The sequence below is a fragment of the Schistocerca cancellata genome, chromosome 9 (assembly GCF_023864275.1).
Source record: "Schistocerca cancellata isolate TAMUIC-IGC-003103 chromosome 9, iqSchCanc2.1, whole genome shotgun sequence".
Lineage (NCBI taxonomy): Eukaryota > Metazoa > Arthropoda > Insecta > Orthoptera > Acrididae > Schistocerca > Schistocerca cancellata.
The window spans coordinates 404,623,452-404,650,832 of NC_064634.1; the positions used below are offsets into that span (position 1 = coordinate 404,623,452).

General features: G+C 37.9%; 1 protein-coding gene and 1 pseudogene across 2 annotated transcripts in view; both read left to right on the plus strand.

The window, feature by feature from the left end:
• Positions 1 to 27,381, plus strand: part of LOC126100803 (transcription termination factor 2) — a 255,850-nt gene that overhangs the window by 173,244 nt on the left and 55,225 nt on the right. For both annotated transcript variants that reach the window (XM_049911433.1, XM_049911432.1), the window contains exons 12-13: positions 5,154 to 5,362; positions 16,029 to 16,120. In XM_049911433.1, the coding sequence (XP_049767390.1) occupies positions 5,154 to 5,362; positions 16,029 to 16,120 (301 nt within the window). The remainder of the gene's footprint in view (positions 1 to 5,153; positions 5,363 to 16,028; positions 16,121 to 27,381) is intronic.
• LOC126102371 (5S ribosomal RNA) lies at positions 5,817 to 5,934 on the plus strand (annotated as a pseudogene).

Sequence of the window (27,381 nt, forward strand, 5' to 3'; positions counted from 1 at the left end):
GGAGATGGATAGTGTATATAATTTTCCCTCTAGTGTGTATGTAAGTTGCTATTGCTTTTGAACTGTGGTTGATTGTTAACAACAAACTTCATATGGGAGTAAATGTATTGTGACACTGTTGTCAGTGTGCGTAACTGTTTAACGAGCTATCTACTGAAGGTTGTAGAGTGAGACCTCAGATTATCCTTATTGCACACTTCTTAACAACTAATTCTATTTTCCTCAGTGACAAATTGCCCCAAAACACTGGTGAACAAAAATAAGGAAAGTCTGTCAATGTTATGATATTTTCATCTCCAAAATCGGATACTATCTGTAACACAAAAATTGAAGAGCAGAGAGGTTTAAGATGATGTGTAATACATGACTAACAGTTCAGGTTCTTATCAATTTAACACCTGGGGATTTAGAATATTTTCTTTCATGTATTGATTTATTCTCATACATTATTTATAGTGTGTGGTCGGGCCTTGAGCAGTGCTGAGTTGCAGATATTTTGATTTATTTAAATTCAGTGACTATCCATTTACAGGAAACTAGTTACTAATTTTCAAGAAAACATTATTCATATGTTCAAACATTGACATTATTGATTGTGATACTTGCATCCTCAGTGAAGCAAGTTGTTTATGCTACATAGGTATTTTTGAAGATACTGTTTCAACTTCCATTGTGTGCGTGGCCTGAATTTCTTCCTGCTACACTCTGGAGGTTTGCATGGATAGGATGATAACCAGTTACCAGCAAGGTCTGTGATACCGTGATAGTCAAACACCTTCGAAGAATATTGTGAGCTGCGCAATGAAATGCATGTGTACAGTTTAATTTGTGGATTGAAAAATGACATGTTCTGTAGAGAGAGCCTTTTGAAACCCAAATTTAAACTAAGTATCTTATTTTGAGATAGGGGTGTTGTAGTTCTTGAATACATAATCTTTTCCAGCACCTTCGAGAAGGAGGTAAGAAGTGAAACCGGTTGGTAATTACTATTATGTCTTACAACCTTTCTTGTAAAAGGTCTGATAGTAGCATATTTTAGTCCATCTAAGATGACCTGCTCTGATAGTGATGCACTGCATATATGACTGAACACAGTACATATATTTAAAGAATGCTATTTAGGTCCTTCACTATGGATATCATCAACCTCATGAAAGTTTTTGCTCTTGAGGGAGTTAATTACATTCTTAATTTCTGTGTCAGAGTATGGAGTAAGTGTGATTTGTCTTTATGTATGTGGCATTGCTTATTGCAAATATTCTATTGCTTCATTCCTTGAACAGTATATGTCAAAGTTACGAGCTACTTCAAGGAAGTGATTTTTAGATATGTTGACTCTTTGATTACTTTGTTTATTATTTAGCTTTTTTTAATAACAGAGTCCTCAAATTCCTTAACTCATTCTCTGTTTTACTTCTAGCTGTTGCCTATACAGATTTAATTTTATTATCTGAATTACTAAAGTTCATGTATTATGCAGAGATTTTTTGATTTTTCAATAATTTTCCTTAAGACAGTACAGTATTTCTTGTCATATCTAATCATTCCCACTCATATGTTTGTTCTGAACATTTCAAACGATTTCCTTATTCTTGCATGTGGTTATTGATTTCATCTGTAGTCCAGGGCATTTTTATATCTTATTAGCAAACATCTTTTTGTTTTCTTGGGGAAGTTGCCATTAAAAATTAATAGAAACCCCTCTACAAAGACATTAAATTTATAATTACAATAGACTGCTACTTACTGCTGAGAGGCAGGCAGGTGCATTGAAAAAGTTTGTCAGATATTATTTGGTATCAGACTTAGCCCAACTTCAGACTTAAACAAAAAAAAAAAAAAACTCGCACACATTCACACATGTACAATTCACACATAGCTGGGCACTGTCGTATTGTCAATTTGGAATTGACATTTGCCATATTATATGTCCCCTCCAATCAGCTTCCTGTGAGGCACCCTTCAAACTTTTTGTTATTTGTACATTAATTAGTCTTAACGTGTTATATCCACAGATTAACACACATTTGTGAACAAAAAATTTTTATTAGGTGGAGTAAGGCAACCGCCTAATTTTACAAAAAGATAAATTTCCTTCAAAAACAAAAAAGCTTCTTCTCCTACCAAAATTTTATAATAAGCCAAAGAATTATGCCACCTTATTGAATTGAAATATTAGCAACTGAACTGAATTTACGTTCCTTCATCGGGTTTTCTCTTGACGCTTGCTGGCGGATGCTGAGGATGTAGACAAGTTTGGTATAACTTGTTGTATAGCATTGTCAAAGAGGCCATTCAGTGCTGGATAAAAATTTGTATCATTACCATTATTTACAAAAATGTTTTTTATTAGAGTACGGCTGTCTTTTGTAATTCTGGTGGAGAAAATTAACTACAGAACACATTTTGTAAGAGTGAAGTAAGATTCCCAAATTGTTTTATCTTACACGTTCAGTAGATTAATATTAAAATCTCCAGAAACAGTCATCTGCTTTCTTTTTTCTTCTAGGAGGCACAGTAATGACTGAAATGTTTGTAAGAATATTTGCAAGTTTTCCAGTTGATATCATATACTGTGATAATTATAATAGACTTTTCTGATAGCAGCAGTTTACAAAGGCTTCCAAGTGTTGGTTAACCAGAAGCTAGTTGTTTCAGTTGATTTGAAATTTCTTTCTTTCACCCCTCTCCCTTTCTTTCACTTCTTCTTTATATATGTGGCAACTTTTCCTTTCTCCATATTTTCAGTACAAAAATAGGCTACTAATTTATAGTTACCTATATTTAATATATGGATACTTGTATTTACATGGTGCTCTGATATAATACACGACTTTCCTTTTGACAATCTAGGTCATTTACAGATAAAAAATTCATCAATTTCTCCTCTCTCTCTCTCTCTCTCTCTCTCTCTCTCTCTCCCCCCTCTCCCCCCCCCCTCTCCCCCCCCCTCTCCCCCCCTTCCCCCCCCTCTTATATTCTCAGATATCGGTTCAGTTAATCTGCTTCCAGCTAAGGTATAGGCTGTCTCTCGTGTGTCCCTACCTCCTAATAGCAGCAACTGGCGCAGCAGTGATGTGAGCCCTGCCCAAAGTCAGCTGCAGTCAGATTAGTTCATGGGTGACTCATCTGACAACTTCGTTAATCCAAGATTGAGTGTGTTGCTGTGGAATCACAACAAAGCTCACTCTTTTATGTGATGTTGCTGCACCTATCTTCTAAATTTTACTCCTGACATTGTATTCTCTGTTCTTGGCTTGGTTGTTGCCTGCCCCCCTCTTCCAGTTCTCAATATCTGGTCCTTTTCACTCAGATCATCAGTGCCTCAATATCCACTACTACCTGGCCATAGTAGTACTGGGCTCTACAGTGTTTGTGACCTGGTGCCCTGGTCCAAATTTTATCTGTAGCTTTATGTCTACATTCCTTACACAACTGCTACATAGCATAGATGCCTGTCTTGTCCTATTCGTCTTAATTCCTGATAGTTTCTTAAATTCTTATTGATGGTCTGCTGCACCCTACTATATTTTGCAGCTGAGGGAGCTTCTTAAGAGCTGTTGAAAGGAAAGCTTTGTCTTGTGAGGGTTCGTTTATCTGCAAAGATGGATGATGTACTTGCGTATTGCTTGTTAAATGTGGAAGTTTAACAGATATATACAGGAATATATTTATGTTGTGTGCAAGATGCTGCATCTGCTGACACTTTTGCGTAGCAAAATTATTACTTGCCATTCTGATTATCGCTCTCTCCTGTTACTTATAGAAATCAACATTTCACATCAAAAAGGTGTTGGCCACACAGGAATGAAATGCTTTCTGATGGCAAAGGTTTTTGGAGCTGATTGATTTAATTCCTCACTTTCTCATTGCAGACTGCTGAAAATTTGTTATATGAAGCAATATTGCGAACACATGGCTATAGTAAGAATGCTGCATACTCTACTGAGTTTTACATGTCAAAAGAAAGAACACACCAGATGTAATGTAATGCCAGTCGTCTTGTGATTTCTTTCTTTCTTTCTTCCTTTTTTAAAAATTTCATATAGCAGAGCACAAAATCTGCTTTGTGATCTTAGGCAGGGTTTAGGTAAACTAGTTAGTAGCTCTTACTATATCTTGCCTTGATCTAGCTTCTTGTGAATCAATGTGCCCATCACTGATCCTCAAGTTGTGATCTTCTATCTTCAACAAAATAGACACATTACCCAGTCAGCAAGCATTGTTATTCTCCGATTAAATGTTTCTCATTCTTTGGCAGACTATACATGGCATGAAACACTTATGACAAGTTAAAACAATGTTTCCAGCTGTGTTTTGAAGCCAGGCCAGTGATTTTCATGACAATAAAACTGAGCCATTTGTGCATACTTTATGTGCTGAATAAAAAATGCGGAAGGTATTGAGAGAAACTAGTGATAAACTTTAAATCAGTACATGTAATATGCAGGGATGATTTAATCGACAGTCCTGCAGTTGAAAGGCTCAAGAGGAGAGGAGGGATGTGAAGTCACATGAAAGGCAGAGGTTTTGTTAAGTCTTAGTCCACTGCACAATTTTTAACTTGACAGGAATGTTCAGTACATATGTTGAGTGTCTTAATTTCTTGAATTCTCACTGAATACTCTTTCACATCTGAAGGTTGATAATGAGGAGAGGTATAGTATTTTAATCTGGGTTTAATCTGTATTCTTTCTGAATTCAGCTTACATTTTGTTAAAGTTATCACAGTTGGTTAATTTGTTGCATATTTTATGGTTTCTTCTTCTTCGTCATCCTCCTCCTCCTCCTCCTCCTCCTCCTCCTCCTCCTCCTCCTTTCACATTTTGCATAATTTTGTAGTTGATGCACATTATCTAAAACAAGTGTTATTTGAAGCAATGCCCTGTTGCCTGTTGTGCAGGCCTCTCTGTGAGAAGCAAGTTAATTTCAGTTGCTTGTAGAAGTGTGTTGGGTTGATATGATATTTTATAGAGTGGTGATTGCATTTTGTTTTGTACAGTTTCCCTATGACAGTATCAGTTCTCTATTTTGTGAAACCTATTTGTGTTCTGCAAAGTCTTCTATATTTCAACCGTGTTAGTGTCGGAGAGGAACTAGAAACATGCAAACTCTTAATCTCTTGTGTCATGAACAAGAAAATTTAATTGTAGGTGTGGCGCCGTTGGGTTGACAACAAAAATGCATCTGGCTTGCATAGGCTAAATGCAATCATGAATGCCATAATGCTGCGCCGGACAAAGGATCAACTGCAGAGGGTGGGTTCACTGCAGTGTCTTCCAGAGAAAAATGTTCACATCATAACAGTGAAACTCAGTGAAGAGGAATTTGCAGTTTATGAAACTGTTCTGAACTACTCAAAGTGAGTTATTGTCATGTTTTCTATTTGTATAGATGTGATGGAAGAATTAGGAAGGAATTTAGCAATATGGTTGCACTTAGAAATAGTATTAGCACATCTCCAAACACAATTTTTTAAATCTAAGTTTATTTTAAGACACAAAATGGTGATACACGCTTTAGGAGCAAAATGTAAATCCCCTCCTCCTCCAATCACATTTTCTGTTAGTAATTTAAAAATAGTACCTTTATTGCCAGTCTTTTATATTACAATACTGTAGTACTGTTATTATTTGATGTACATTGTCTGTTCTCATATAAACTGTCACCTGGAGATAGTACTTTTTGTGTGTTTCATTTGTTTGGTATCAGCTCCAGCAATTGGACGAGTTAGATTACCATGGGTACCTGCACTGTATGCTAGTTCAGGAGAGTCAAAGTAAATTTTGTGTGATGTTTTTAATAATGTGAATGGTGACAACGGCCTTGCCGCAGTGGATACGCTGGTTCCCGCCAGATCACCGAAGTTAAGCGCTGTCGGGCATGGCCGGCACTTGGATGGGTGACCATCTTGGCCGCCTTGTGCTGTTGCCATTTTTCGGGATGCCGTCAGCCTCGTGATGCCAATTGAGGAGCTACTCGACTGAATGGTAGCGGCTGCTGGTCAAAGAAAACCATCATAACAACCAGGAGAGCGGTGTGCTGACCACACGCCCCTCCTATCCGCCCATCCTCAGCAGAGGATGACACGGCAGTTGGGTGGTCCTGATGGGCCACTTGCGCCTGATGACAGAGTGCCTTTTTGCTTTATGTGAATGGTAAATTATGATAACTGTTTGAACAGGTCTCGAGGAGAGGAAATAGACTATTGAACCAAAAACATAGGGTGATATTTAAAAAAATATGTACTGCTTTTCATATTTTTGTAATGAACAAAGTTACAAGAAAGACAGTTGTGCTAGTTACAGTCCCCCTCATAGCTGAATAACATTTGCTTGATACAGTTTTTATTTTGTTTTTGTACAAAAAGTTATTTGGGGGTGGTCAAGATTAATGGGACACCCTGTATTCCAAGTGAGCAAATATATTGAGGCAATGTGGAGATGTTTCTGATGCATGGATGTAACTTTTTATGTGTATAGCTACCAAATTATGACACCAACTTTATTTTAAATTGGAGCTGTAAATATTAAAATGGAGAAAAGTTTCTAATGTTCTGCAAAATTACATTTATTTAGTAATGAACCAGCTTTCACCTTTTCAGGCCATCTTCAGATGACATCAGAATGTCTCAAACACAGATAAACATGATTTGTGACTTCCACAGGTGTTATTTATATCGTACAGGCAGTTGGCGGAGTTGCTGAAGGGGGAAAGCCTCGCTCCCGGGGTGGAATCTGAGCTAACTATTTGTAGTATCATTCCCAGAACCGATTGCGGTCCTCTGGTTTGGAACCGAGTAGAAGGCTTAAACCAGAGGCTCAGACGATTCTGCGGAGATCTGGGGTGCAAATTTCTCAACCGCCGCTATTGGGTGGAGAAATGTAGGGTCCCCCTGAATAGGTCAGGCGTGTAGTGCACGCCTGACCTATTCAGGGTGCACTACACGCAGGAAGCAGCTACAAGGGTAGCGGAGTACATGTGGAGTGCACATGTGGGATTTTTAGGTTAGAGAATTCCCTCTCTAGGCCCGACAAGACGCCTCCTGAGACGCAACAAGGCAGGAGTAGGCAAAATGCAACAGGGAATAAAAATATTAATGTGCTAATAGTAAACTGCAGGAGCGTCTATAGAAAGGTCCCAGAACTGCTCTCATTAATAAAAGGTCACAATGCCCACATAGTACTAGGGACAGAAAGTTGACTGAAACCAGATGTAAACAGTAATGAAATTCTAAACTCGGATTGGAATGTATACCACAGAGACAGGCTGGACAGCGAAGGGGGAGGTGTGTTTATAGCGATAAGAAGTGCAATAGTATCGAAGGAAGTTGACGGAGATCCGAAATGTGAAATAATTTGGGTGAAGGTCACGGTTAAAGCAGGCTCAGACATGGTAATTGGATGTCTCTATAGGCCCCCTGGTTCAGCAGCTGTTGTGGCTGAGCAACTGAAGGATAATTTGGAAAATATTTCGAGTAGATTTCCTCACCATGTTATAGTTCTGGGTGGAGATTTTAATTTGCCGGATATAGACTGGGAGACTCAAACGTTCATAACAGGTGGCAGGGACAAAGAATCCAGTGAAATTTTTTAAAGTGCTTTATCTGAAAACTACCTTGAGCAGTTAAACAGAGAACCGACTCATGGCGATAACATATTAGACCTTCTGGTGACAAACAGACCTGAACTATTTGAAACAGTTAACGCAGAACAGGGAATCAGTGATCATAAAACGGTTAGTGCATTAATGATTTCAGCCATAAATAGAAATATTAAAAAAGTTAGGAAGATTTTTCTGTTTAGCAAAAGTGAGAAAAAGCAGATTTCAGGGTACCTGACTGCTCAACACACAAGTTTTTTTTAAGTACAGATAGTGTTGAGGATCAGTGGACAAAGTTCAAAACCATCGTACAATATGCGTTACATGAGTATGTACCAAGCAAGATCGTAAGAGATGGAAAAGAGCCACCGTGGTACAACAACAGAGTTAGAAAACTGCTACGGGAGCAAAGGGAACTTCACAGCAAACATAAACATAGCCACCGCCTTGCAGACAAACAAAAATTACGCAAAGCGAAATGTAATGTGAGGAGGGCCACACGAGAGAGGTTCAGTGAATTTGAAAGTAAAGTTCTATGTACTGGCTTGGCAGAAAATCATAAGAAATTTTGGTCTTATGTCAACGCGGTAGGTGGATCAAAACAAAATGTCCAGACACTCTGTGACCAAAATGGTACTGAAACAGAGGATCACAGACTAAAGGCCGAAATACTAAATGTCTTTTTCCAAAGCTGTTTCACAGAGGTAGACTGCACTGTAGTTCCTTCTCTAGATTGTCGCACAGATGACAAAATGATAGATATCGAAATAGACAACAGAGGGATAGAAAAACAATTAAAATCGCTCAAAAGAGGAAAGGACGCTGGACCTGATGGGATAACAGTTCGATTTTACACTGAGTAAGCGAAGGAACTTGGCCCCCCTTCTTGCAGCGGTGTTCCGTAGGTCTCTAGAAGAGCGTGGCGTTCCAAAGGATTGGGAAAGGGCACGGGTCATCCCCGTTTTCAAGAAGGGACGTCGAACAGATGTGCAGAACTATAGACCTATACCTCTATGTCGATCAGTTGTAGAATTTTGGAACACGTATTATGTTAGAGTATAATGACTTTTCTGGAGACTATAAATCTACTCTGTAGGAATCGGGTTTCGAAAAAGAGGATCGTGTGAAACCCAGCTCATGCTATTCGTCCACGAACTCGGAGGGCCATAGACACGGGTTCCCATGTAGATGCCGTGCAGGGAATGGCAATTGAATCTCAGTTTAGAAAAGTGTAATGTGCTGTGAATACATAGAAAGAAAGACCCTCAATCATTTAGCTATAATATAGCAGGTCAACAACTGGTAGCAGTTAATTCCATAAATTATCTGGGAGTACGCATTAGGAGTGATTTAAAATGGAATGATCATATAAAGTTGATCGTCGGTAAAGCAGATGCCAGACTGAGATTCACTGGAAGAATCCTAAGGAAATGCAATCTGAAAACAAAGGAAGTAGGTTACAGTATGCTTGTTCGCCCACTGCTTGAATACTGCTCAGCAGTGTGGGATCCGTACCAGATAGGGGTGATAGAAGAGATAGAGAAGATCCAACGGAGAGCAGCGCGCTTTGTTACAGGATCATTTAGTAATCGCGAAAGCATTACGGAGATGATAGATAAACTACAGTGGAAGACTCTGCAGGAGAGATGCTCAGTTGCTCGCTACGGGCTTTTGTTGAAGTTTCAAGAACATACTTTCACCGAGGAGTCAAGCAGTATATTGCTCCCTCCTACGTATATCTCGTGAAGAGACCATGAGAATAAAATCGGAGAGATTATAGCCCACACAGAGGCATACCGACAATCCTTCTTTCCACGAACAATATGAGACTGGAATAGAAGGGAGAACCGATAGAGCTACTCAAGGTACCCTCCACCACGCACCGTCAGGTGGCTTGCGGAGTATGGATGTAGATGTAGATGATACAAAAGTGACAAATGGTTTTTTACATAGGAAAATATTACAGTAATTACATTAACTAAAAAGAGGGTAAACGAAGTTTTTATGTTGAGATACATATATAACAAATCATGAGAAATGAAGTTAAAGTACAGTTGGAATGTAGTATTTGTAACAAAAACTTAATTTGACAAGGGGAAAATTGAAATTGATTCTGATTGTTTAATAGTAGGCTGTCATTCTGTGCTATGTTTTGTTGATTTCCATTACTTCCAGTAAGGCCATTTCTCTGCTTTTTTTTGACAGAATGGTTAACTTCACATTCTACATCTACTAAAAGATTGTCAGCGAAGATAGGTTAAAGAAGATTCAGTTGTTACCTGTAGATGGCTTGAGAAGCCACAAGCTGGTTAATTACCAAATAAATATAATTTTGCAGAACATTAATAAGAGTTTTCCTTTTTAGTATTATTATCATGTTCCACCAAGCACCAACAGAAAATTCAGTTAGTGGAGTTATATTTTTTTATGTAGAATTGGATTGAGCCATTGAAGTGGACTTAAAGAGACATAACTTGTGGGACGTAATGAAATAGTAACAAGATGTAGGTGCCACAATCACTGCCCCCTCACCAGGCAAGAGAGATTCCACAAACATCTACCCTAAGCAATCGCATAACTCAATTATAGTTCACGTATTCATTATTTTGGTTTATATATTACGCTCAAATGTTGCCTTTGACACATGATGCTATAAAGTAAGTGCATGTTGAATTTCAGTTTGACTTATTGCAGCACAGACCCATCGTGTACAGCATTTCATATTTTTAGGACTTGTCACTTTTTCCATATAGACCTATTGTTGTAGTTTTCCCCATAGATAAAAGTCCATAGCTGTTAATACTGGTGAGCATGGAGGCCACTTCCTGATTCCGGGATGATCTCTCCGGAAGTTCTGTACCGAAGATTACTAGCTCCTGTCTCTCTTTACCCAAAATGCCATGACCACTATAACAACAGGTTTAAATCAATAAACAGCTTTGAGCAGTGACATTGTTATTGGTACTGTAACTGTATTTTACGCTAGCAGGTTTGTGACTACGATTAGAATAGAAGCTAATGAATCGCTATTGGTATTTCATGATGTAGCATAATTAATTATAGTAGTTTATAAATACCTTGATCATTTTTTGATATTAGAAGAAGGGAAAAAGATTATTCTTATCTGCACCAGTATTGCTACTTGTTACTGTTTTTTCGATTTTAACAACCTAGTGATGATGCTGCCAAACTGTTCCTGTAGCGTGAAATTAATTTCAGAGTATGAACACACTGTGTGTACATTAAATGGATCTGACTAATAAAAAGATAATTACTGAAAAATGCTAAATGCAAAACTAATGCAGTGTGTGGTGGTAGAAAACTTATTATTTTTGAGAATTTTTCTATTGCAATACTAATAGTATCACAGTATTTATGACAGATGAATAGAAAAACATTAACTGGCTTATTTATTTATTTATTTTTATAAGAAAAGAAGACTGAAACTAATATTTGCTTTCAGTTTAAATCTTTTTCCTCACTTTTAATTCAGGCAAGTGATCGTAACTGGATGTAGTCTTTTCCATTACCAGTGTTTCTTTTAAATCTCAACTTTATCAGTCAGGCTACCTGTCCATGCATTCTAAACCCCGGACAAATTTAATTACACTGACTGACATTGTTTGCTTACAATGGAATGATAAAAAATTAATCTCTAGTTCAAGCCATCATATTTTATCTGTACCAGACAAGGATGTTTCTCTGCCACTTCAGGCACAGTCTGTCTGATCTACCCGATACTTCTTACAGTATAAATTACACTCAAAAATAGACTGTAGGTATCCATACAAACATGGGGCAGTAGAAGCTTAACAAAGACATCCAATCATGATGGTAGACAGTAAGTTCCACATAGTTCACTTCACTTGGCAAGCAAACAAGTGTTTCTTCTCGTTCCCAACCACCACCTTTGTTGCGTGGTCTTTCATCGATAGATGTAATGGTTAGTATGCATAAAAGTTAATCTATTCTTTGCAAGACAATGGCTCAGTTGATTTCTCTGTTTCACAGAAGGGTCTTGATTTGTGCTTTCATTGTTACTGGTGGGTTGTGTAGCCCATTGGGATATCTGGTTTTGCACTGAATAGATTGCCAGTAACAAACATGTAACATAATAAAAAATAATTATTAATACACAAACAATTCAACACAATATCACTCTTCATAGCTTCTCTTGTCAGTGCTTAGGCAAACAAAGATACCGAAAGTGCTTTCTCTGAGTAAAATGAAAATGTGATGCTGCAAGGGCTGTAGTTATTTCTGTAGAATAGTTGTGACGTCTGTCTTGTTGGTGTTAGTTGGGTTGCTTTATGTGCAGTATGATATCGTCCAATAACTGTAGGAGCAAATCTGTTAAGAGCTACAGATGCTTGTAGCTCTATGGAGTCCCATCAACAGCACAATGATAACATACACAATTACTGAAAAGCCTGCACCAGACAGTGCCAGACCAATGTCATTGTTTGTCTATTTGTCCCAGCTGGCTTGCATTTTTGGCTAACAACTAGTGCATATTACAAAAATTGATTTATCCTTGGTTTGTGGGAACACTTTGTCCACAAACAATTGCTTATGCAGAAATATCAGTATTAAAAGGAGATATCGCCACTCACCCAATAGAGGTGGTGTTGAGTGAGAGGCAGAAACATTGAAAAAGACTGCTGAATAATATCAAGTAATCCTTTCCAGTGTGCCTGTCTGCCACTCAACAATGCCTCTATGTAGTTAGTAGCAATATTTTATTTTCTATTGTTGTTATTCCACCCAGAACTTTCATTTCTTACGTAGAAATGCTGCATAACTTTGCAGTTTTTATAGGCACCATTCAGAGAACTATGACTGATTTTAAAAGTCATTTTGATGAAACTGTGTCTGAGTGAAATGCGGAAAGAATGAAATGAAATGAAAAGAATACAGTATACTCCCAAACATTTGAGGTAATGTTGGGGTAGAAGATGCACAAATAATTGAAAAACATGAATAATCAAGGTACAGTATTTTCATACATGTATTTGGGATAATACTGCTAGATGGGTAGGAGCAGGAGTGTTGGCAGCCAATGTCTGTGCACGCTCAGGTGTAGTTCAGCACAGTCGCCTTCTGCTGCTGGTCTGGCTTAGTGCCAACCTGTGCTGCTGGTCCCTGTGTTATTTATTAATGCACAGATAATCCTCAAACCGGATAATCCACATGAATAATCGGGAGTACACTGAACATTTTTGGTTGATTCCATTTGCACAGTTAGCCTACCTAGCAATGACATGTGGAGTATGTATTATCACTATTAGAATGTTGGTTGCTGTTCTCTCTGGTTGGCATATTGTATTCTTCTAACTTCGAGTTTCTTGAAATATTTCTGTAATGACGCCAAAGGCAGATCGTGAAGGCTTTGCACAATAAGGAGACTTAAGGCATATAATCTACTTCTCTAACATTAAATAAATGAAAATGATTCCCAATTTTTTGACTGTTTTTACATTGTGAAAGTCTGTAGACTCCATGAGAAAGTTCATGGTGTGACAAACGTCAGTACTTGCATGGGACAACACGCTAGCTGATTACAGGCTACTTTGGAAACTTGTTTATTATGTTGCCTACCTGCAAATTGATTCATTGTGACAGTACATAGCAGATGATTTGTCTACATGTTGTGACCCAAGATGGATTTCAGACGCACATGTAAATACGTGAATCACACCTGAAGTGTGTGTTTGGTTACAGTTATTACAGTAGGGTAGACATTTGTGGAACGACTTCTCCTGACAGTGAGACAGTGGTTTGCTGTGCTGTTATTTTGTTACTGTTTCAATAAGTCCCACACATTGTGTCACTGAAATCTTATTTGAAGGTTCCTTTCAAACACCACGGAAAAGGTATATAATTCCATTTAAGAAAGTCAGAATTGTAATTCATCTGCAATAAATGTTAAAAATTACTTGTGTGTACCAGAAAAGTGTCCACTATAACTTAGCAAAAACCACATCTTGATGTATTTACTTATTCAGGACATATTTGGGTATGGCCTGTTGTTGCTGCTTCTCTCTTATGTACAGATATTCAGAAAATGCACATATAATTGGATAGACTGACCCTCAGACTTTTTAACTCGTGCTACAGGTGCTTAAGACAAGCGTTGTTCATGTGACAAACGTCAGTACTTTCATGTGACGTGCATGCTTGCTGACTACAGGCCACTTTAGAAATCTGTTTACTATGTTGCCTACCGTATTTACTCGAATCTAAGCCGCACTCGAATCTAAGCCGCACCTGAAAAATGAGACTCGAAATCAAGGAAAAAAATTTTCCTGAATCTAAGCCGCACCTGAAGTTTGAGACTCGAAATTCAAGAGGTGAGAAAAGTTTTAGGCCACACCTCCAAATCGAAACAAAGCTGGTCCATTGTAATATGAGACACAATTTAGGTCGAATAAATGACGATACAGCTACAGTAGTTTGGTTCGAGTCGTAAGCTTAGCAGTTAAGATGCACCAGGTAGCCATTGCTATGCATCAGTCGCTCCGTCCGTATTTATACGGGTACCCTTCCTTTTTCACGAGCTTCATCTGGTTTGAATTGATTCCTTATTTTTCTTTGATCTGATAAGTGCCGTTCTCTTTGTTATAGGTGTTTACGTCACTCTAAGCTGAAAATGAATTACTGTACTGTCATGCATTGTTTGTCGCATTCTAATAATGAGTGTTTACGACCTGTCACCGTTCGCGGCATGGCTTGCTTTTATGCGCGCTACCGCCGCTTAGGCGCTTACAATTAAAAAAAAAAAAAAAAAAAAGAGAGAGGAATCGTCTCATTATCGAAACAATGACAAGAGTCTGCTATTTGTTGTTACTTACACTGCTGCTTTCTTTGTTAATGATCAACAAGAACCAAATAATAGGCTGCGTATGATAGAAGATGTTCTGAACGAGAGTTTAGCAAAAATTTTTCTCAGTTTGAAAATCTTTGCCGTGCTTCAATTCTGACTGTATCACTATTAGGCATAAGAATAATACGAATAAAAACATTACATGATATGTATATTCTTCCGCGTTTGTTGTTGTCTCACTCTAGTTTTGTATTTTATTAGGCAGACAGGATTTAAATGAGATAGCAGCAAATACGAAAGAATGCATGGTAAAATGTTTATATTCGTATTATTCTTATGGTGAAGAGAATACTGCGTGTGATTCACAATTCATAAAAGTTCCTATTAGTAACCATCTCTTCTGACAGGTAGGAAAAAATTCATCACGTAGAGTTGGCCATATTGACAAACATCCCAAACAGTCTTGCCAGTCGGATTTTCGTAGTACATAGAAATGCTGCTACATTCGAAGATGAACAATACGGAATTTGTATTTACTTCGTCGGATAATGTACGAAAATGCAGTGGTTCAAAACTCGGGGCGGAGAAATAAGCTCGTCTTCCACCTTTTTTTAATTTTTTTACTGATGCAGAGGTTTTGGCGCCAGTATTTATCTTTGTGCCTGCAAAGCATGCCCGTGTAGCGCTACACATATTCGAAGGCAGAAGTTAGTTGTGGCGGCACCTACCAACATTTTTCAGAACTTCCACTTACTTTGCACTCGATTCTAAGCCGCAGGCGGTTTTTTGGATTACAGAAAACGGAAAAAAAGTGCGGCTTAGATTCGAGTAAATAACGGTACCTGCAAATTGATTCAGTGTGACAGAACAGAGCAGATGATATATCTACATGTTGTGACCTACCTGCCTCCTACTGCAACTGCACCACAGCTCGTACTGTGAACTGAAACTTGGAAAAATGTCCTAGCCACTGATATGTGTCATTTTTATTTGTCTTGTAGTTTTCACACAGTCTCCTATTGAAATCCCAGAAGTACTTATGAATAACCCTGTATATTTTCCAATTGTGTAGAGGTAAATGTAGTTTTCCTTGCAAAGTGCATCCGTTCAGTATCTTTTGTGTTGCTTTAGGCAGATACAAAATTTAGACTCAACTGTGGCAGCATCAAACATTAGATGAAATTAAATTTAATTGTAAAACAAGTAGGGAGGCAACTTCAGTCTTTCAGGTATAAAGGATACAATAAATACTGATGCCCTGCAGAAGAGAAGAAAAAGAACAAGCAGAAAGGCAACTTCTTTCTATCTTCCAGGTATAGAGGGTACAATAAACACAAATGCCTTGCAGGAGAGAAAATAAATGTGTGTGTCTTTCATATGTTCTTACCTACACACTAAGTGGGTGCCATATTACAAATTGAAACCAGTTTCCATTTCCCTTTGTAATAGTTTTTGGTGGGGAATATACAATCATATTAAAACTAATTTTCCATCTACCCAGCTGATGTTCCTTCAGAAGAATTGTGTGCAAAACGTCATAAGAGAAAATTTAAGAGTCTATTGCATTTTCATACATGAAATTATTTCATTGATCTTGTTCCAGGACACTTTTTGCTCAATTTTTGCACCAGAGAGCTGAAAAAGAAGAGCAAAATTCAAATGGATCTCTCTTACCTTTTCTGCACACCACCTCGGGTTTGTATTGTTCTTTATATCTTTTCATCAAAGTCTCCACGTAATTCTGGGGTGAACTAAATGCTTTTATAACAATAGTATTGTACCATAGGGAACAACTTGCAATAGAAATTTATGAACATATGAAATAATTTAGAGGTTAAATGTAATCCAGATCTCTGACACATAAAGAGAGATTATTTTTTGTATTGAGACTGGAATTTACAGAATCTGTTTTGTACATAGGTATGAGCGATGAAAGCAACAACATTTTGTGTGCTTATAGATACCTTTTTCACTTGGCTAAGGAATCATGGGTAAGATATTGCCTTTTGGTACTACAAGAATGCCTGTGACAGAGTCAAACACAACTATGTATACCAGCTGTGAATGCAATTGTTTTATCCAGGCTTTTATGGGCATTTTAGAGAAGTGGATCCTGGTGAAGATAAGGATGTCATGGAACAAACTGCCATTTGCAGGGGGCTGCAACAGTGATGCCCACACTCTATACACCAACTTACACACTTTAGGACTGCTAAGGAAAATCCACTCACCTTGCCTGATCTCCCCTTGCTAGAGATTAAGATAAAAGTGTAGGCAGTGAGTGTCATTAAGAAAGTGCAAAACTTAGAAGATCTTAGCAACCTGAAACAGTGTTATTAATCAATTCGAAGGATAAAGTGTGTCCAATTCAAACAACAGCAAAGTGACATGTTTTTTTAGGCAATATCTTTAAGATACTCTTTATAAAAATGGGAATGGCTCTTAACAAAGGTGGACTGAGTCCATATGACCCAGAGGGCCACTGCAAAGCAAACTTCCTTCAATGAGTACATTCAATTTCGTGGTTACAGAGGGCTGCATTACACAGTAAGTTTTCAAGATGGTAAAACCACAATTGTTCCCTTCCATCGACATTTCATAACAAGTAACTGCATTAGACTCTATAGCAGGAAAATGTGTTGGAACACATACTGCAGCCATTCATTTCTGTCACTTCATGATAGAAAAACTTCATTATTATAGCAGGAAAGCCCAAATTGTTGATGTTCTATAGTATTAATATATATTGTTAACAAAATAAATGAAAATTGTAGAACATACACAATTTTGTGCTTTTGAACTGTAAGCCAGTTCTTTCTCGATATATTTAATGGTATGACATTTGTCTCAACTTTTCTGTTGCTATGTCTTACAAGACTGCCTGTTGGGGTCAGAGTCAGTGTGTGAAAAAGTATTGTATGCAAGCAATGTTTGACATTTTCTAAACACTTGAAGAATGTTATTGTTAACCCCCAAAGAGCTGCTGCAAAGATTTATCGTTTAGTCTCGTTGTGATCAAAGGGTCGTCTCCAGTAGACCCACACATATAAAGAAATATTACTTAACTTTATGTGTGAAATGTGGTGCAGATAAGTTATCTATGTTAAAAATAGTTACAGAAATAACCATTAAAGCAAAGGCTTATAAGGAAGATTTCTTGGAGTGATAACTAATAAAAAAAGCTTACTGGCGTGTATTTAAACCTGTTCTTGCCTCTTATAATGTTTTCGTAACAATGTCATCAGTTGCAGACAGCATCACACCAGATATCTCAAATATGTACCAACACTGATCAGACTCGCAACTAAGGAATGACTGTATAAGCTTATGCCTCTTCATACGAGAAGTCTAGCAATAATCACTCTGAAATCTCAAAGACATTCAAATAATCCTTCCTAACTTATTGATTCCAGGATTTCTAACATCTTATTTCAGTACAAGGATTTTCATATCTCAACAATACCAGTAAATTGGAAGGGAGTTTACTTTTTTCTGCCTTCCACTATCAAGTGAAAGTTCAGAATTGCTTCCATGGTAGCTTCACTCTTTTTAAAATTAAATTGAGCATTATCATCAAGCAGCTCTTCAATTTTTCATTCATTTCTTCAGTATGTTCTTACAATCAGCAGTTCTCCAAGATAAGATGTGACAATAATTATTAATTTCTTTTTTTTTATTCCCCCCCCCCCCTTCTCTCTCTCTCTCTCTCTCTCTCTCTCTCTCTCTCACTCACTCACTCACTCACACACACACACACACACACACACACACACACACACACACAAAACCTTAGCCCCGGGTAATAGGGTGCACCTGTGTCTGATGTGAGCAGCAATATAGCTAGGTTAGGTAGTGGGGGTAATGAAGAGGCATTTGTGGGGATGGAGGGGGTGAGAACAGGGTAGGGGTGGAGTTGCTAGTGCTGTGTATAGTAGCTTAGGTACTGCAACAAGGGAATTATTAGATTATTAACAACTTGTTCAGTCACACACACACACACACACACACACACACACACACACACACCTCCCCCCCCCCCCACGCAAATCTAGCATACATTGACTGCTTTTTGTCTAGCAGTATCTGGTATGGTTTTTTGAAAAATATTTGCCCAGGTTTTACATTTAAATGACGCTCGTAGCTTTTACCAGGCTTATTCAAAAATCCATTGCAATGATTGGTTAATACTTTCCTTTATTTTGCCCCAAGCTCACTGGAAATTTGTTTGATTGACTGTATTTTAGCCTCTATCTCCTATGGAATACAGTTTCCTTCCTTTTTAGCCTCCTGCACATTTCCATTGAAGTTGATATCGTCCTCCAAGTATCCCATATGTTCCATCACCATAATGGCTCGCATTCGGGAGGACGACGGTTCAATCCCGTCTCCGGCCATCCTGATTTAGGTTTTCCGTGATTTCCCTAAATCGTTTCAGGCCAATGCCGGGATGGTTCCTTTGAAAGGGCACGGCCGATTTCCTTCCACATCCTTCCGTAACCCGAGCTTGCGCTCCATCTCTAATGACCTCGTTGTCGACGGGACATTAAACACTACTCATCACCACCACCATAATGGCACTGTAATTACATCAGAATTTGTCAAAGTTAACACTGATTGACTCTGATAAAAATCAATCTTTCCTTGGTAGTTTGATAAGAAATTAGTGCCAATTAACATATTCACACTTAAACCTGAGACATTAAATGAGGATGATCTATAATTACTTCCCATGTATGTATTGTATCAAAGCTTCTTGCTTTACTAGTATAGTACTTTTCTAATAACACCTACTGTTCATAAACTAGATAATCTCATTACAGTTAACATATCCCTGTTAGGAACAGAATCAAAGAATGCTTTGGACAATGCACTTGCTTCACTGCTACTAACAAGAAGACAACACACTATCAAGCCTGAAATATTGAATTCTGTAATAGGGCGGCTTATTTTACTTTGTACAGTTGCCTCATGAAATTCGTCAAGCAAATCTTTCTCAGTCTGCCACTAGCTAAAATAGTCTCTTTCAGTTGCAATTTCATTTGTACTTAGATTCACGGGTTATCAGTACTCACATTTTCAGCAGCTTTTCCTACCTTGCCCACCAATTTCAAATCAGAACATTTGACGACTTTTTTTACTTTCATTTGTTGCACATCAACTAAATTTTTTGACCAGCTGTGTTCCTTCACATCACTGCTACATAAATTATTGTCTGCTTCTACTTCTTTTGGAAAGTTAGAACAGCTAATAGGTTTATAACCCTTATTATTCTTGCTACTCCCTGATTTCCTTTATCATCATAAATGTAAGCATTTACTTCACCTCCATTACCATGTGGTATAATTAAGTTATTTAGCTTTTCCCTGTTACCTGTAGTGTTTTGTTTTCCAAGCTTATGCCACTTTTTGTAGTGTCTCCAAAACACACTGAAGGTGATTGATCAGTGTGCTTGAACAAATTATCAGCACTGGGATAGCCTGTATCACGTAGGAAGGTGCTTCCGTGTGTAGAAGCAGAGTGATAGGGGAGGATGGAGGGGATGAGGTTTGCACATGCATGGCAGCAGAGAGCGGGCAAACGAAGTCCACATTGCGGAATTGTGTTCCTGCGCACAACAATCCCATTCATTTTTCACTGGTACGTTTTATTTTATGTTCAAATCTATGAGGAGAATAATAACTTTTAAAACCAATTTCGATCAGTTGTCATGAGGGAAATCTTAACTTCACGTTTAGACAACCTTCCGTCCACTGCTCCCCAGCTTTAGTTTACATGATATCGGAAGGCAAAAACAGCTGAAATTGTTTTGTGAAGACATCAGGTACAATTTTTCTCAAAATGACAGTTGTCTAACGACAAGGTCATTGAAACTGCTTGTAATAATTGTCATTTATTTTCAATTGGACTGTACTACTGTGTAAGAAAAAATGTTATACACAACAAAATTAACTTCAAGCCCAAACTAAAGTCATCATATTTGCTTGAGAACAGCTTCTATTCCTTAGAATTTTTAAAAATGTGTATAAGGCGTGTGTATTGGTGTGTTTGACTCTAGTTAAATGTAATCACTGTGCATTATGCATTTTCTCACACATAATTCTAACAAGTTTATGTGATGTCAGGTATTCACCATTGACACGGAGCCCTTTAAACCACCATTGTCAAAAAACTCCATTTGTGTGGCAGGTTTCCTGTGGTTTCGATGCTTTCCAAGTGATACGAAACCAATTTTTCCCAAGGTTTCTACAGCTCTGACACTTCCGTTAACAATTATCTTGCTGACACCACAAGCTTCTGCAGTCTGTTCTTATGTCTTAAGATGCCAACAGTAGAAGTCCCACTTTCAAATTCACGTTAGAAAAAGTTATAAATGCAGTAAATAACACCCCCCCCCCCCCCCCCCTGCCTGCTTGTGGAGCACTTGATGTTAATTGCCTGCACCTGACCTTGCTAACACATCTACAGATACGCATTCACAGCTATACTTAAAAACACCAACGGCAGATGAATAATTTGGTTGTTGCAAAGTACGGCAACATTATAGCATGTGGGAGAGAGGTACTTGCCATCTGGCTGTAATTCATGTCTAGCCACTTAGAAAGAGAGAGAGTCTTATTGGCTGCCAGCATTTAATTGAGGGGGATGTGCAAAACGGCTGAAAATAGGGCTGCATTCATTCATGAAACGGACTTCAGTTGCTATTGAAGCATCATCCCTGTTATCACCTGTGTATGTTGGTTTGCTATTTCCATCTATTTGTCAATTATTGGCTTTATTATTGTATTATTGACTCCACCTGGTGAGCGCCAGTTTCCTCGTGGATGGGAATTAGTTTCCCTCATGGGGCCTATTACTTTCATTAATCATATATTCAAATCAGAACACATTTTGGTCTCCTTTCTGTCTTAATGGTACATTTCCTACATGTCTTCTTCCTCACTAGTTTGAAAATGTGGTGGCTGCCGACCTCCTCTTCCTCTACCTCATTCATGATAATTAGAATTTGTATTTTGAACTTCTAAGCTTCTAACATTCACATTACCACCCTGATAATTTGGCTGTTTACGTTTGTATCAGGGAGCCTATTATTATTGTGCATTTCTTCTTCGCTAACAGCCACTCTCTCTACCCATTGCAGGTATTCAGCGAATCTGTCTTTGTTATCTATGTGCAGAAATGATTCCTTTCTGTCAAATGTGACAAGCGGGAAACCCAGAGAATTCTTTGATAGTCTTATGACCAGGAATATACTTTTTACCACTTCAAAATCCTGTTAATACATTGTTTGTTTATTATGGGACCAATATTATCTCGTGAAATCAAATTCGAACTCTGAAAGCGTTTTACATCATATCATAACATCAGCTGGCTAACACAAAGCATGTCTCAACAAATGATTTGTAATGAGAGATTTTTTCACATCCAGGTGAGCCACTTACCAACATACCTTCGATGCAACGTGCTGCACTGTAGTGTTACACAAACTACCAGAGCGTGCACAGCAGCCTGACCCATGCAGCTCCATGCTGACTCATCTTCTCCTCTGCATTCGGTTCTGGTGGTGGCCTCAATGTAGTGACATTTTTCCTTCTTCTCATCACGGTCGAAGTTGATGTAGATATCAGTCACTGTTCAGACTTCACTCTTGTGAACTTAACACAAAACTGTCCCTTTCACTGGATCTTGCCTCTGTGTGTTCTGTTTTGGTACTCTATTAGTGCCTACCAAGTCTTTGCTTTCTATACCGATCACTTTGACTGTTCACTTTCCGGGCTGATGCACCATATGTGGGGCAATAGGTAAAATTAATAAGGTTTGTAGTTAGTTATTTTTGTTGAAAATTTCCATGTTTTGTGATTTTTAAAAGCCATTGCCTTTTACAAGAGCTTGAAATTATTTGTGCGAAGAGCCAGAGAGTGATGGAGAACCTGTCTCCTATAAGATCCAGTTCCACAAGTCCACAACTCATCTCACCAAAACTTGAATAAAATGTTCTAACACTCTAAATATAATTCCCAGAAGTCAGGAACTACAATGAAAAATAAAAGTATACTGTCATTAAAGGAGTATATTCTGGTAATAGTTCACATGCATTAGAAATAATTGTGCAGTTAATTAAACGTTTCTTATCATATTCAGTGTTCGGCGCAGTTCAGAGCTGACTTCCACTCGAAGTTCATTATCATCCTGTCTGCAAATGAAATACGATTAACTGCTCATCTTTAAAGTGGTGAATAAACTGTACCCCTTGTCAACCAGTTTTCTATAACATAGTGGGTTGCACAAAAAGCAAAATATCTAAAATGCAAGTTCGTTTACACACAGTTGTACATTATAAGCGCAATGTCTAATTCAATTGAAATACAGTTACGTCAGTCATCTTAATCAACATCTGATGCTTAGAGGACACTCTCTTGGACAGAATGTGTAGGCACATTGGAGACAATGTCACGAGAGATATTTTGGTTTTATGCAGTTGTATGGATATCCAACTGGGGAAATTATAAATGAGTTTCTTTATGTTAATGAAGTTATTCTTTCAAAAATGTCCTCAATCACTCCTCAAAACAAGGGTACTATACATTCTTTAACTGAGCAAGACACATCATTACAACTGATGATCGAATAACATCCTGAGTGAAGGTATTGGTCTTTATATACTCTCAGTGCAGATGCCAAATGGAACACGTGCAGATAGATTGCTTCCAGTGTCGGCAGAAGTGCTCACATTTACAGTGTTGTTAGCTGAAGACTAACAGTGTTCATGATTTTTCTTTGAGCAAATCTGCTGTGTTTATGATCTATAAAATTCTCAAATCGATAACTCTTAAACTCTGACTTCCGGAATTTTTCAAAAGGAGCTGAGTGTAGACTGCGACTTCTGAACTGTCTCTCTTCTTTCTGTTTCTGGAGAGTTGGTGCACCTCCATGATTACATTAATTAATTAAAAGTGCTGTCACTTTAGCATTGTCTCTTAATTAGAAGAGGTAGATTAACTAACTTGTTTTTACACTTTTTGGTCTGAAAATCAGTTTTTACCTAATAATTCAATTGTTATGTTAAGTACTCCAGGAAAACGTGTACTGTATGTTTTTACATAGAAGACAATGTAAATCCCAAAGTACAACTTTCTGTCTTCAATATTACGCACTTCTGAAATTTCATAAAAAAATTGATTTTTGAGAAAACTAATTATTGGTCATGCTCAGTCTCATAGTCTTGCCAGGTGTTGTAACATTATATAAACATTTAATTTCACTTTACATTATTTGCAACTCTGTCTGCTCTGCATGGACACGCATTAGGGGCTGTTGGCTTGATCTTGGCTGAGTGACAGGGAAATGCCTCTCTTCCTCTCTTTCACTTGCTACTTTAAAGATATAGATACAATGCTTACTTCCCCACATTTGGAGTTCAAGAAGCTCAAACTTTGAGAAAATGATGTGTAGAGTGATGATGGGTGTTATTGACTTCTGTGGAGTCATCTTTATCATAGAGAGGTGTCTGACAGTTATATATTCAATCTATATTGGAAAGCATTCTGAATTACTGATGCATTAGTTAAGTGACTAAGAACATTACATATTGTGGGACCACATCATTGTGCCTTACTGGAGATACTATCCACCCCCTTATGAACTTTTACTTTTTAGAATCATCTTCATCACTTTGGATAGTGATGTGAAATTAATTTTTATTTCATTATGGGCCAATTGTATGAAGTGTTTTGACCATAGATTAACACAGAAAATGACCTCAGTGCAAGCTGAACTCAAAAATCTGTGTTGTATAAATGTTAATCACAGATTATATCACTAAGCACTAGGATCGTCTTTGACTGGTAAAATTTTGTGGCTCAAGTCAAGTTTAGCTGCAATCGTCAATTCACAACGTAGTGACATTACAAAATGCCACTTTTGTTTTATACAAATACAAATTTAAAAAATAAATAATAAAGAAGTTGTTATTGACACAAAAAATTTAAGGAAACACGTGAATAAGCCACTTTCACACTGCAGAAGCCTGATTGTTTTGTCTGTAAGGTTAGAGTAAGGAAATTATGGAGTATATAATTAACGAGTGCACATAACTGATCTTGTAACAATTCTTTGGAGATGACTTTAATTAATGTGATCAATTTAAGGCTTTTTATAGTCACTTAGCGGCAGAGTAAGAAAGGGATATTCGATATATTTGCAGTGAAAATTTAAGCACAAGAATTTCGAAAGTAGCGAGTAATGATTGAATATCTCTTACAAAAATGTTCTCTAGGCTTGAATAGCATTAACTACAGAATTTCTATTGAATTTTTAACTACAATACAAGACATAAACTGCCATGACAGCTACATGCATGTTGATGCAAAACTAGTAGGAAGCATATGTAAGTCAGTCAGTAGTTATCAGGTGGTTGCTCAATGGTTTCAGCCTGGAATGCAGTCCGGAATTCCAGGTCTGATCGCAGTTTGGTTCTGTTCCCTTCCCACCTGCCCGATTTGCCACTTCTTTCACCTCCAGAAATGTTTATTAATGTGCAGAATGCAAAGTTGTTAAATTTAGGACTCAGAACAAAACTAAATCACTTGACTGTTACTATAACGGCAGCATTTGGCTTAAACAATACAAAACAGGTGTCAGTGCATCAATGAGGAACCTGAAATGGATGAGACTGTGCTCATTAGGAAAATAATCTATGAAAAAATTCCAGTACCAATGCAAAATGGTGATAAGAGGAGTCACAATGCATCGAGGGTGGCATTTACTAACAGTCTACTTACACAAAAATAAGTAAAAAATTGGAATAGATTTTTAAGGTGTCAGTATGAAACCTTGATTTTCATTCCATTTCTTCTAGTTCCAGTTCCTTAATTTTTGTATCTAATTTCAGTGTTACAATTCTCATTTCATGTTGGACGAGAAGGCACTGTTCTTTTATTGTATGTTTAAGCTCAAGGCACTGTAATCTTATTTTGTAGAATTGCTATCTTACATTAAAAAAATTTTTTTTTTTTGGTGCAATTCTGACACTGTAAGTTCTATATCACAGTTGTGCATTGTGTGCTGTACATCTACATTATCATTGTTGCCAGCTCAACATGAAAACTTTGTTTGTCTTTATTTTCATTATTGTAAACAACAGGAGAACAGTATTTTCATCTGGAGTTAGTAGTTTCCTTGTTTACTGATGTGATTTAACTGCAACCTTCACTACGAGGTGCATTCAAGTTTTAAGGCCTCCGATTTTTATTCTCCGGACTGGAAAGAGATAGAAACATGCGCATTGTTTTAAAATGAGGCCGCGTTCATTGTCAATACGTCCAGAGATGGCAACACCGTACGGCAGATGGAATTTTACCGCCAGCGGCGAGAATGAGAACTGTTTTAAATACTTAAAATGGCGTAGTTTTCCTTACTTGAACAGTGTGCAATCATTCGTTTTCTGAATTTGCATGGTGTGAAACCAATTGAAATTCATCGACAGTTGAAGGAGACATGTGGTGATGGAGTTATGGTTGTGTCGAAAGTGCGTTCGTGGGTGCGACAGTTTAATGAAGGCAGAACATTGTGTGACAACAAACCGAAACAACCTCGGGCTCGCACAAGCCAGTCTGACGACATGATCAAGAGAGTGGAGAGAATTGTTTTGGGGGATCGCCGAATGACTGTTGAACAGATCACCTCCAGAGTTGGCATTTCTGTGGGTTCTGTGCACACAATCCTGCATGACGACCTGAAAATGCGAAAAGTGTCATCCAGGTGGGTGCCACGAATGCTGACGGACAACCACATGGCTGCCCGTGTGGCATGTTGCCAAGCAATGTTGACACGCAACAGCAGCATGAATGGGACTTTCTTTTCGTCGGTTGTGACAATGGATGAGACGTGGATGCCATTTTTCAATCTAGAAACAAAGCGCCAGTCAGCTCAATGGAAGCACACAGATTCACCGCCACCAAAAAAATTTCGGGTAACCGCCAGTGCTGAAAAAATGATGGTGTCCATGTTCTGGGACAGTGAGAGCGTAATCCTTACCCATTGTGTTCCAAAGGGCACTATGGTAACAGGTGCATCCTACAAAAATGTTTTGAAGAACAAATTCCTTCTTGCACTGCAAGAAAAACGTCCGGGAAAGTTTCTTCGTGATAACAACTTTGAAGTGATTCCTCATGCTCCCTACTCACCTGACCTGGCTCCTAGTGACTTTTGGCTTTTTCCAACAATGAAAGACTTTCTCCGTGGCCGCACATTCACCAGCCGTGCTGCTATTGCCTCAGCGATTTTCCAGTGGTCAAAACAGACTCCTAAAGAAGCTTTCGCCGCTGCCATGGAATCACGGCGTCAGTGTTGTGAAAAATGTGTACGTCTGCAGGGCGATTACGTCGAGAAGTAACGCCAGTTTCATCGATTTCGGGTGAGTAGTTAATTAGAAAAAAAATCGTAGGCCTTAGGACTTGAATCACCTCATATTGTTTAAATCTGTGTCAGAAAAAGAAATGAACAAGAATGCAATAAATAATACTATAAATTAATTTTTGTGCAGCATATTTATTTAAAAAAGTCTATATTAAAACCACGACATGTAAGTTTAGGATGGAAAGCCACATTGTCATTGTAAGGGTTGTAAACAGGAATAAATTGTAGCTTGAAGGCAGCAGTTAGCTTCTGTGCACTTTTGTAGCAATAGACCTGACGAAATTACTGCCTCCACTTATAAGCATTTCAGCCTTGAAAAGTTGTAATAACATTTTTGCTGCAGCTTACGCAGCTCATGTAATTACATGAAGATGAAACGTAGTAATCATAAAATCCATATTAAAATAGTACAACTTGTCGTCTGTGAATGCATTTTAGGCCCTTTTGTTATTATTGTTAAAACACATTTTCAAACTTTTCCAGTCATGATTTGACCGTGTGTTCAGTGAATTAAAGGCAACAGCACCTTTTTCTTTTTTGAC